Source organism: Hyla sarda, chromosome 1 (assembly GCF_029499605.1).
Source record: "Hyla sarda isolate aHylSar1 chromosome 1, aHylSar1.hap1, whole genome shotgun sequence".
NCBI classification, from domain to species: domain Eukaryota; kingdom Metazoa; phylum Chordata; class Amphibia; order Anura; family Hylidae; genus Hyla; species Hyla sarda.
The window spans coordinates 560,650,367-560,662,844 of NC_079189.1; the positions used below are offsets into that span (position 1 = coordinate 560,650,367).

At 41.8% G+C, this 12,478-nt stretch overlaps 1 protein-coding gene across 4 annotated transcripts in view; it reads left to right on the forward strand.

Annotated features, from left to right (window-relative positions):
- KIAA1328 (KIAA1328 ortholog) overlaps positions 1-12,478 on the forward strand; it is a 154,622-nt gene that overhangs the window by 123,401 nt on the left and 18,743 nt on the right. For all 4 annotated transcript variants that reach the window (XM_056542776.1, XM_056542762.1, XM_056542771.1 and 1 more), the window contains one exon: positions 4,489-4,585. In XM_056542776.1, the coding sequence (XP_056398751.1) occupies positions 4,489-4,585 (97 nt within the window). The remainder of the gene's footprint in view (positions 1-4,488; positions 4,586-12,478) is intronic.

The window sequence follows — 12,478 nt, forward strand, 5'->3', positions numbered from 1 at the left end:
GAGAAAGCTGGCTTGCAAATATTTTCTGATTTTATGGATTTTAAATATGCAATGGATCTCTGGGCACCAATCAAACATTTTGTCGAATGATTGTAATACTTGAAGCACTGTAATACCCCTATCAAAACTCCCTTATAAGGCTATCATCACACGGCAAAATTTCTGTAATTCCGCACAAATTCTGTTCAGCAAAGCATGCTGAATGGAACTGCAGAATTCTGTCGGAATTTCTGTGTTCTCAGAACACAGAATTCTACCGAAATTAAAGCCTCATTGACTTGAATGGGATTCTGCAAAAATATAAAACAAATCTTATATTTTTGCGGAAAGTGGAAATTTTGCTGTCTGAATGGGATTTTGGAATCCCACTGAAATCAATGTGCAGTATAATTTGGCAGACTCCAAGCGTAGCTACCACGTGCAAACAAAGCTATGCCTGCATGCAATGCAAAATAGTGCATGTTCGCAGGTTTTTTTTTTCCTATGTGCAGCGCTTTCATCGTAAGATTATACCCTGGGTTCACCAGAACTAGTTTTTTTTGTTTTTGTTTTTTTTATGTGTTTTGAACTCCGTATTTTGGCTTAAATCACTGTCCAAAATACTACATGTGAACCCAACCTTAGAAATAAAGAACCCAAAATAAAATATTACAAAGCATCATTTTCCGGATTATTCAAAGTCAGATTACAGAAATAGAAAATGGGGTATCCTAGGGTTATGCCAGTGTTTCCCAACCAGGTGTCTCCATCTGTTGCAAAACTACAATTCCCAGCATTCCCGGATAGCCAAAGGCTTACTTAAGTGATTGTTTAGGGCAGTATTTCCCAATCAGCATGCCCGGACAGCCAACATTTGTCCAGGTATGCTGAGAGTTATAGTTTTGCAACAGCTGGAGGCACCCTGGTTGGGAAACACTGCCCTGAGCAATCACTTATGTAAGCCAAAGGCTGTCTGGACATGCTGGGAGTTGTAGTTTTGCAACAGCTGGAGGCACCCTGTTGGGAGACCGTGTGTTATGCCATCACTTTTCTAAATCCTACCACTCCTTTTAAAAGTTGTTTTTTTTTTTTTTTTTTTGCGCTATTCTTTAGGCACCTTTTTGTTGCTGCCGCCATACAAATAAACACTATACATACAAAAAAAAATCAAGAAATTGCAAAGATTTGATCTGGAAGTAAAGAAATATGCCGCGACTCCTGGCCAGGTCGTCCTTGCATTAAAAGAAGTTATTTTTTTTTCTCCCTCCGGCTCCAAATAGTGCCGCCAGGTTGAACCCGAAACAGCAGGCGAGGTTAATCCCTTTCACTGCACAGCAACAAAAGCTCGGAGCCTGCAGACGACTGGTGTCCAGCAAAAATCAATTTCTAATTTGAAGCCAAATCAGTTTTGACTAACAGGGGTTCAGGCCCTATTACCGGGGCTGTATAGTCCACTGACATTTCGGCGCTTTGTGTCGTGCTCATCGAATTCGCACAGTCATTATCCGGCTCTTCAGTCTGGGATGAGGCAGCGCCAATCAATGCCTCCTGGAAGATTGCGCTTTCTGCCTGTAAACTTTCTGAGCTGTATTTATACCCAGTCGCTTTTCCCCGGAGCAGAATTCACTGTATTAATGAGAATACTTAGCAGCGCGATAAACGGAGCATTATACCGCAATGTAAACCAGCCGGACCGCGGGTAATACCTCAGAGGCCAAACACTACGGCAATGTCAGAATGACCTTCTTAAAGTAACACTACAGCTGTAGGCTGCCTTCTCTCTCTCTCTTTCTATCTATATCATATAGATAGATTAATATCATTATTTAGCTCCCTGTTTTTCAGCCTTGTTGGGCGGAGGGGCAGATCATGTGTAGTACAGGTTAATGCAATTTGTTCCAGGCTGACAAGAAGTACCCTACGCTCCCTGCTCCTACTTATGTCACTCAGAACTGTTTAGAATGGGCAATACATTTGTAGTAATGAGGAGCAGTATTATTGTAGTTTTATTATTGTACTTAGGAGCAGTATTATTGTAGTTTTATTATTGTACTTAGGAGCAGTATTATAGTAGTTATATTCTTGTATATAGGAGCAGTATTATAGTAGTTATATTCTTGTACATAGGAGCAGTATTATAGTAGTTATATTCTTGTACATAGGAGCAGTATTATAGTAGTTATATTCTTGTACATAGGAGCAGTATTATAGTAGTTATATTCTTGTACATAGGAGCAGTATTATAGTAGTTATATTCTTGTACATAGGTGCAATATTATAGTAGTTATATTCTTGTACATAGGTGCAGTATTATAGTAGTTATATTCTTGTATATAGGAGCAGTATTATAGTAGTTATATTCTTGTACATAAGAGGCGAAATTACAGTAGTTATATTCTTGTACATAGGAGGCAGTATTATAGTAGTTATATTCTTGTACATAGGTGCAGTATTATAGTAGTTATATTCTTGTATATAGGAGCAGTATTATAGTAGTTATATTCTTGTATATAAGAGGCGAAATTACAGTAGTTATATTCTTGTACATAGGAGGCAGTATTATAGTAGTTATATTCTTGTACATAGGTGCAGTATTGTAGTAGATAGTAGTTATGTAAAAATTGGAAAGACGAGTGGCACTGTTGATGTGTATCTTAAAGCATGTGGCAGCTGAAGTTGAAAAATTACTCTGGCTTTCAGAAGTAACCGCAGTGTAGCAAAACCTGGGGGTTCGGGCAGTACAAAAGACTAGTATGAAAGTCCATGAAGAGTAAAAGGAAAAGAATTCCGCACTCACCCAATGTAGTTGCATGCAGAGGTAATTTATTTTCAGATCATATGGGTGACCCAACAGGTATAGGACGTGGAGGAGAAAAAACACAAGCAACTAGTTTTGCGCCTTGAGGCGCTTTCTCCTGCTTGATCATGGCAGCTGGGAGGAAGGGGCAGGAATTTCAAAACCCAGTACTGCTGACGTAACATATGCAAATAAGGTGATCACAAACACATAGGCATAGGTCATTGAAAATCCTATACATAATGGGAGACCATTCTTGAAAAAAGCAAAGGAAAAGGGGAAGGGGGAGAGAGAGGAAGAAGAGAAGAAGTCCTATACCTGTTGGCTAGAAAGATAAAAAACAGGAAGCGCTTCATAGTGTATTGCCTGGAGGTCAAATGGTAACGCTAGGTGTGAACTGCCTTTACCATAGGTGGTTGTACTGGAGACCAAGTACAACAATGGGATAGCGTGTGAAGAAATCAAGGGTCTCTGCAGCCACTCATCGCCAGCAGACAATATGAACAAAAGCTTCCTCTTCCAAGCACACAGCAGGATGAAAGGGCGCTGAGACCAGGATAAGTTAAAGGGGTGCTATCGTGCTGACAACTTATCCCCTATCTAAAGGATAGGGGATAAGTTGCCTGATCGCGTAGGGTCCCGCCGCTGGGGACCCCCGCGATCTCACACGCAGCACCCAGCTCTCATCAGGCCCCGGAGCGAACATCCGCTTCGGGTCTGATGACAGGGTTGCCGCCACGCGCTTCGCAGAGAATCCGCTTCCTCAGGCATCCTGAGGAAGCAGATTCTCCGCAAAATGCCTGAGGAAGCGGTTTCTCCCTGAAACGTGTTGCATTGTGGGTAATAAAAATCCCTTACCTTATCCTGGTCTCAGCGCCATTTCATCCCACGGTGCATTTGGAGGAGGAAGCTTTTGTTCACTATACCTGTTGGGCCACCCTTATGATTTGAAAATAAATTACCTCTGCATGCAACTATAGTGAGTGCGTGTGAAATTCTTTTCTTTTTCTCTTCATGGACTTATAGTACTTATGTTCTTGTACATATAAGGCAGTATTATAGTAGTTATATTCTTGTACATAGGAGCAGTATTATAGTAGTTATATTCTTGTACATAGGGGGCAGTGTTATAGTAGTTATATTCTTGTACATAGGAGCAGTATTATAGTAGTTATATTCTTGTACATAGGAGCAGTATTATAGTAGTTATATTCTTGTACATAGGGGACAGTATTATAGTAGCTATATTCTTGTATATAGGAGCAGTATTATAGTAGTTATATTCTTGTATATAGAGGGTAGTATTATAGTAGTTATATTCTTGTACATAGGAGGCAGTATGGTAGTTATAGTATAGTACATAGGAAACAGTATGATAGTAGTTTTAGTCTTTTACATAGGAGACAGTATTATAGTAGTTATGTTTTTGTACATATGTGGCAGTTTTATAGTAGTAATCTTGTACATAGTAGGCAGTATTTTATAGTACTTATATTCTTGTACATATGGGGCTGTATTTATGGTATCGAGGCAGGGTTATAGTAGTTATATTCTTGTACATAAGTGCAGTATTACAGTAGTTGTATTCTTGTACATTGGAGGCAGTATTAGGGTAGTTATATTCTTGTATTAACTATAGGTTGCATATTTTTGCAGAATTTGCAGTTATCTTCAGTGTTTTATCTCAAATCTTTTCTACTTGTTTCTTTCAGGTTCTAGAAAAGATGCTGCTACCTCTCCTAAAGTGAAGAGTCCCAAGATGGAAACAAAAACTGCAGGGATGTCAGCCAAGCACAGAGACCTCTACAGGTAGGAGTGAAGGCTGATCATTGTGGAGTCTGTACACTCCACTCTGTCACTCCCTGGAGGACTCTTCTCTGACCTGGTCCAGTGATCTCTACCCCATACTTATATCCACATTAGACACGCACGATCCTTAAGTAAATGACGTCAATAAGGCACAGGGAGAATATAAAGTATTTGTACATGCTGCAAGGCATCATAGGCAGGAGGCTTCTTTTTCTTGCGGCAGGTCCATTGGTCTGCTGGAAGCCTTTAGATCAGCTCTTATTACTGGGCTAAGATGCCAGCACTGTTATCATTACAGGGATATATGACTCTGCACTCAATGAAGTTAATGTGTAACAATGTAATGTGTCCTACCATGTGAGAACATCAGCAGCTTGATCTAATCAGAAAATTCCCCTTTAACAAGATTTGTCATTATCTTAATGCTGCATGATCTGCACTACCAGGGTGTGCTAAAGTCAGGACACACAGGCAAAATGCATATTTTCAATACACTATTCAACAACATTAACATCTTCAACCCCTATATGATCCAGTGATTTATTATAATCTTTTTTTTTTGGCTCACATTTTTTTGTTCCTCACATTCTAAGGCCCATAACTTTTTTTATTTTACCACTGACAAAGTTGTGTTCGGTTAAGTGTGCCAATGAAAAGTACAACTTGTCCTACAAATAAGAAGCTCTATCATATAATGTATTACGGAGCCATGGAATTGTTCAATAAGGAATTTGTGGGGCAATAATTTTTTCAGGGTTCACAATAAGATAAATCTGACATGCTGCCTTTATTCTATTAGTCAGTACAATTCCAATAATACTGACTAATTGAAAACTTTGAAAAAATAAAAAGTTTGTTTATTGCCCTGTTCTGACCCCTATAACTTTTTTTTTTTTCCTGCAGAGCTGTTTTTTGAACCTTGAACTGTAGTTTTTAACAGTACCACTTTTACGTATTTATGATTATTGATAACTTTTTATTACGTTTTTTCTGGGACATGATTTGACCAAAAATCTGCAATTTTGGCTTGGTGATTTGAACTTTTATTAGGGAGTGGATATTTAATTATTTTTTAAACTTTAACTTTTTTTTATTTATTTTTACAAATTTTTTGGCCCACCTAGGAATGGCTTGCATAGATTAGATGGCTTACGTAGATCAATCTAATGCTATTGCATTACATTGTTCCATGTTTTCGGTGCTCGATTGCTAAGAGCTGCCGAAGGCAGCCTTAACCAATCGCCGATCCACGGAGCATTGGGAAAGACTGGTAAGTCCACGTTCTTCCCCGACAACCCACCTGCAGTCCGCAATTACATCGTGGAGCTGCAGATGGGTCCCCTATACCACAGGGATTATTGGCATTTAATGTTTAAATTCTGTGATCGCTATTTATCACTGCATTTAACCATTTCAATTATGTAAATCAGAGCCAGCTCCGATGTCAGTCACTACTGGCAGGTGTCAGCTGCTGATAGCAGTGGGGATCTGCCGGTTATGACACAGACCCGACCCGCGGGCCCGCATCATATTCCTGTTATCCGACCCATGGCGTACCGCTACGTCATATGTCGAGAAGGGGTTAATGTGATTTTCACCATTTGTGATGCCAAGTTCCATGCGCTTTACAAGACTCACATGAACCCATATGTCTGTCACATTTGAGTACATTCATTCATGATACTTCAGTGTATTCATATTTGTGATTTTTCATTGAGTACACCTGCTCCTTTAGCACACCTGCCACGTTCGGAGTGGGGAACAGTGCAGCCTGGCCTTTGCCCCAACCACGGTCTCTACTTACTTGGACAATTGGCCATAAATTGCCGGCCCCTCAACTGGACAACGGTCCTTGCGCTAAGTGCAGGGTCGTCAGAATAGTAAGACAAACCAGGTCAAGGACAAGCAATGGGTCAAACATAGACAGCGGGATAGTACAAAATCAAAAGGTAAAGACAATGGCCCTCATTTACTAAGAAAATCGGGTTGTAAGTCTATGTTGCTTTCTTACCCGACTGCTTTTTTCCCCTGGTATTTATTATTATGTCGCATCCTGTTTGTCGCACGTGGGTTTTGTTGGTTTTGGTTTCCAACTCCTCTGAGCTGTCGGGAAAAAATCCACAACAATACAACAAATTCGGGTTGGAAACCTTAATAAATAAGTGGGAAAGCTCCGAAATGTCGTGTAACGCCCCTTTTTCGGGTTTGGGAGAATCCACATCGGGTCCGTCGGGAAAAAATGTCGCATGGTGTCGCAGACTGGCGCACGATGTCTGCGACATGGCGCAGACAAAGGTGCGACAAAAAAACCCGACAAAAGAGGTCGGGTTTAGAATAGTAAATGAGGGCCAATGTCAGGTAACAGAAGGTCAGAACATTAATCAGGCACATGAAATGCTGTCCATGGGAGGAACCTCTATCACAGACAGTGCAGCAGCTGAGTTTAAATATCCCACCTCCAGTAGGTGTAAGCGACAGTGCCGAGCTTATTTGCCCAGCGCTACCACCACCTGATTGGTCAGCCAGCAGGCGGAGTTGCTGCTGCAGCTGGGAAAAGGTATGTATGTAACAATTACCCAGAAAAGACATCAAGGGGCTAAGGTTTGATGAGCGAGGAGACTATTCCACTTGATGTCTTCCAAGCTTGTTAGAGAAATTGTCATCCTGCTAATATCTTACCACTGAGGCATAATGGGCATGGGCTCCATCGTGTTGGAACCACTTAGGGACACCTTCACCTACCCTTTCAATTTGGGACATTAACTGGTCTCTTAACAGGGTTAGGTATCTCTCACCAATTAAATGATCATCATTGGTCCCACCACAAACCAAAAGGTAGTTAGGGATATTTCCTATGTGTAAAACTTTAGGGACACCCTGTTTAACATTTAGGAGATTATGTGAAGTACAATTGCTGCCTGTCTGACGCCCATAGTCTAGATCTTGGATGCCAACCAGTAGCATCCTCCATGTCCTAGTCATTTTGACATGTTAAAGTGATTTCCTATCTCATAAAATGATTGCGTTTTGGTAAGATAGTCCATTATTTTATACTCAGTGGGTCTAACCCAGAGGACCCCTACCGATCATGAGAAATGTCTGCAGCACTGGTTTAGCGTTGCGTCCTTTTCACCGGTTTTCCCTAATGTGTAAACTTGAGGGGAGGCAGCGCTGCATCCTATTCGTTCTCCTGATCAGTGAAGGTCCCTGAAGTCAGATCCCAGGGGAACAAAAATGAATGGAATATCCTTGCAATAGATCATATATTAAATTGAAAAACCCTTGTAAAGTTGTTACTTTTAAGGTATTTTGGGTCAAGGTAACCGAAGTGCAGCATAATCCGTAGAGGGTGTTATCACAAATAAGGTCCAGTGCATTTATTAATATTCAGCGACTCAATCTCCACGGCTGGCTTTTCCTGTCATCCATGAACGACTGGGATGGGATGGTGGCGGGCGAGGAGGAACCGGGTCTCTGCCTATAAATCTATTTGTTTATTGCCTGTCACTAGAAATCCTCCGTAATTGAAACTTACCTGGAATTGAGACGTTTTCCCCGTGTATGGAACAAAAAACCCTCTTTTGAATATAAATTGAAAATCAAGTCTTGGTAATTGACAGGAACAGTTACCTCGATCCTATAATCCTGCCTTATTGGGATTGGCGTTTGAGGCCGTTTCGAAGGCATTTGATATAAATTTAAATGCATTACTTTTGAAATGGAGCATTATTATATTCAGGAATATTATTTCTTGCTGGTGGCAGCTTTTTTTTTTTCTTGCCTATTTTCATCAATATTTCATTCCCGGATGGGATGAGAGACAAAATCCCCCAAATGGAGACAGAATAAACCCTGGGCAGAGCCAATTAATGCATTAGAAGAGAGACGGCCGCAATCATTCTCCGCCGTCTGTATTGGAAGGATTGTGATAAGAGCGGAATTCTACCTGACTGGACATTTGATACTTTGTATGTCAAGGTAGGAGTGGTGCTGCTGCTTATCTGTATTACAGCTGTACACACAGTCTCCATTTAAATAAAAAGGAATAGTAAGTTTAGCACCAGATCACCAAACTGTACAGCTTCATTTATCAATAGGTTAACGTGTTTTAGTGTCACATTGGCACAGATAAAAGGCTGTGACTTTAAACATGTGACTAGTAAGTTTTTTTTTTTTAATTCAGAGTTGAATGATATGTTGATGGTAGGTTATAGCCAAGTGAAGTGCATAGTTGTGTACTTCACTCCCTGGCTCAGTGCGCGATCTGAATCATTTCAGGAGACAGCTCCGTTATATGAAGCCCATCTCCTGCACTGAGCGCCGAGACTGCTGTGTGCTATAAACGGCTGAAACTAGTGACTGGGGGTCTCAGCAACATGTCAAAAGTAACTATTGCTTTCGGTTGATCAGTAAGGAGGAGCTCTATTTCTTCATCTAGAGAATATTACATTTAAATGGTTTCTAAAACTCTGCTGAAATAAAATCTACCTCTTCTATTTAAAGTGTCCGAGAGCAGATAAGGATAGAGGGGGATACACTAAGCTCTACGATATAGAAGTTTCCATGGTTTGATTCAAAATGTTTATGTAAATGCACCCAGGACTAATGGAGGCCTGCTTTCTCTCCCTATTGATACAGTGAGCCTGTGAGTCCTGCTTCCCCACCTACTCATAAAGTGAGCCTGAGTGCTGCTTCCCTCACCTACTTATACAGTGAGCCTGTGAGTCCTGCCTCTTGGCCCAATGGTTTAGTGAGCCTGTGAGTCCTGCTTTCTCCACAACTCATACAGTGAGTGTGAGAGTCCGGCTTCTCTCGCCTACTGTGTTCTTGTGAGTGCTGCTTCCCCCACCTACTCATACAGTGAGCTTGTGAGTCCTTCTTCTCTCACCTACTTATACAGTGTTCCTGTGAGTGCTGCTTCCCCCAACTTAATACAGTGAGTCTGTAAGTCCTGCTTCCCTTGCCTACTCATACACTGAGCCTGTGAGTCCTGCTTCCCTCAACCACTCATATAATGAGCCTGAGTCCTGCTTCCCTCACCTACTCATACAGTGAGCCTGTGAGTCCTCTTCCCTCACCTACTCATACAGTGAGCCTGTGAGTCCTCTTCCCCGACCTACTCATACAGTGAGCCTGTGAGTCCTCTTCCCTCACCTACTCATACAGTGAGCCTGTGTCCTGCTTCCCTCACCTACTCATACAGTGAGCCTGTGAGTCCTGCTTCCCTCAACCACTCATACAGTGAGCCTGTGAGTCCTGCTTCCCTCAACCACTCATATAATGAGCCTGAGTCCTGCTTCCCTCACCTACTCATACAGTGAGCCTGTGAGTCCTCTTCCCTCACCTACTCATACAGTGAGCCTGTGAGTCCTCTTCCCTCACCTACTCATACAGTGAGCCTGTGTCCTGCTTCCCTCACCTACTCATACAGTGAGCCTGTGAGTCCTGCTTCCCTCAACCACTCATACAGTGAGCCTGTGAGTCCTGCTTCCCTCAACCACTCATATAATGAGCCTGAGTCCTGCTTCCCTCACCTACTCATACAGTGAGCCTGTGGGTCCTCTTCCCTCACCTACTCATACAGTGAGCCTGTGTCCTGCTTCCCTCACCTACTCATACAGTGAGCCTGTGAGTCCTGCTTCCCTCAACCACTCATACAGTGAGCCTGTGAGTCCTGCTTCCCTCAACCACTCATATAATGAGCCTGAGTCCTGCTTCCCTCACCTACTCATACAGTGAGCCTGTGAGTCCTCTTCCCTCACCTACTCATACAGTGAGCCTGTGTCCTGCTTCCCTCACCTACTCATACAGTGAGCCTGTGAGTCCTGCTTCCCTCAACCACTCATATAATGAGCCTGAGTCCTGCTTCCCCCACCCTTTCATACATTGAGCCTGTGTCCTGCTTCCCTCACCTACTCATACAGTTTAGCATTCTTCTATTAAATGACATTATTTGACAGACTGCAACCATAACTATTTTCTTCCTAGACCAATGGTCTTCAAACTGTGGATATGCAGACCCTGCAAAGCTACAACTCCCAGCTTGCCTGGACAGCCACTGGCTGTTCGGGCATGCTGGGAATTTTGTAGTTTTGCAACAGCTAGAGGTCCAAAGTTTGGAGACCACTATCTAACACTCTAGTCACATCAAAAGCTGACTTCACAGATCTGCTGATTTCCTTTTGACTCTCACGTTCTTTACGGCTTCCCGATCTAGTGGTCTCCAACTTGTGGCTCTCCAGCTGTTGCATAAGTACACCACCCAGTATATCCTGGCTACCCCAGGCAATTGTTACCTGAATTTGTGTTTCAAGACCCTGAAATCTCTACAACAGCGGACCCGGAGTGCCCCTTGTAAATCGCGTGGTGGTGCAATTGCTACATTCATTGCTATAGGACTGACAGTGATTAAGCTATGCTATTGCGATTATTCCTATAACAGTGTATAGAGCAAGGGCAACTCTGCTCCATTCACACTTGTAGTTTTGCACTGTCTGGAGATCCACAGTTTGGAGACCACTGTACTAGGCCAAAAAGTGTCAGATGTCACTGCCAGCAAAGGGCAGCAGCGATGTGAGAACCAGCAGACCTCTTGACTTCATCTTTGAACGTGACTGGAGGATAAGACTCCAGACTCTGCGCAAAAGTCCAACGTCAATACAAGATTAAGTAAAAGCCAAAGATTTACAAAGTTACTCTGCTGTTTATGTAGATTTATGCTGTAAAGTGATTAATAAATCAGCATCTTAGTTTTGCGGAATGGAGTTTCCTTGTGTCCTTAGCATACGAAATTTTGTTTCACGCGCTTGGCAATCTTTTGCGGAGAGATAATTTATAGTTTCCCAAGAAGTTGAAGAAAAGATGGAAGAGCAAAGAGAAAAAAAAAATCCCAACAAACCTTGAACTTTTCTTAAGTCCAACTTTTTTTCTTAAAGGTGGCGAGAGTTGTGGGGGGGACTGTGACATTTGCAGTCCTGACGCGGTGAAGGGGGAATGTCAGATTAAACTTGTTTCTTTATTTTATTATCTCTTCAGTGAAAAGTGCAAGTAGCCAGAATTGACCGGTGCAGCTCCATATGCAGGTGATAAAAGCCGGCACCGCTAAATTAATCTCCCACTTACCGCCGGAGCAGGTCGTTAATTGTCCGCTCTGCTTGCTGTCGATATAATGGGAAAATTTTCATTCCCCATTCAAGACCGGGGGAAGGTTGTAGCCGAAAATGTTAGCATTTGCATTTTTATTTGTTGATTTATATAAAGGACAGCCTCTCCCGGCAATCCATCACTTTGGTGACACCCCGAATATGAATAATGTATTGTGGATTTGGTGGTTACAATCTGTAATAAGCGCTGGGAACTCAGGCAGAATCTTAACTAACCCAGCAAATGTAATATTTATCGACTCATAAACTTTATTGCTTTCGAGGTTCAATAATACTGACCATAGGGCATTAATATCACTTATCCTGGTTTTATTTAGGGCAGTTCTGCAAAATAACCAGTCTATTTAACGCTTACTGGAAAATAATTTAAATTTACAGCATTCGACGAGCCGCACGGAAAAGTGGTTAATTGCCGAACGAACACGCAGGATCGCCTTCCTTCTCCCTCGGTCACCTTACAGTTTTCCTAACATTTCTTCATTAGACTTGAATGAGTTTTAATATACTCAGAATAGTGTAAGTGTGCCGGTAGAGGGTGTTTTTTTTTTATTTATTCTTCTCTAAGCTGTGTTAACATTGTGAATCTCAATAAAGCTTTGTTGGTTGCGATGCATCTTAATATGAAGAATATTGTACACTACAATGTCTTTTTCTAACTTTGCCTTCAGGGTAAATTGTAATAGCATATACACTGACCAGCAGTAACATTACTAATACTGAATGCTGAAAT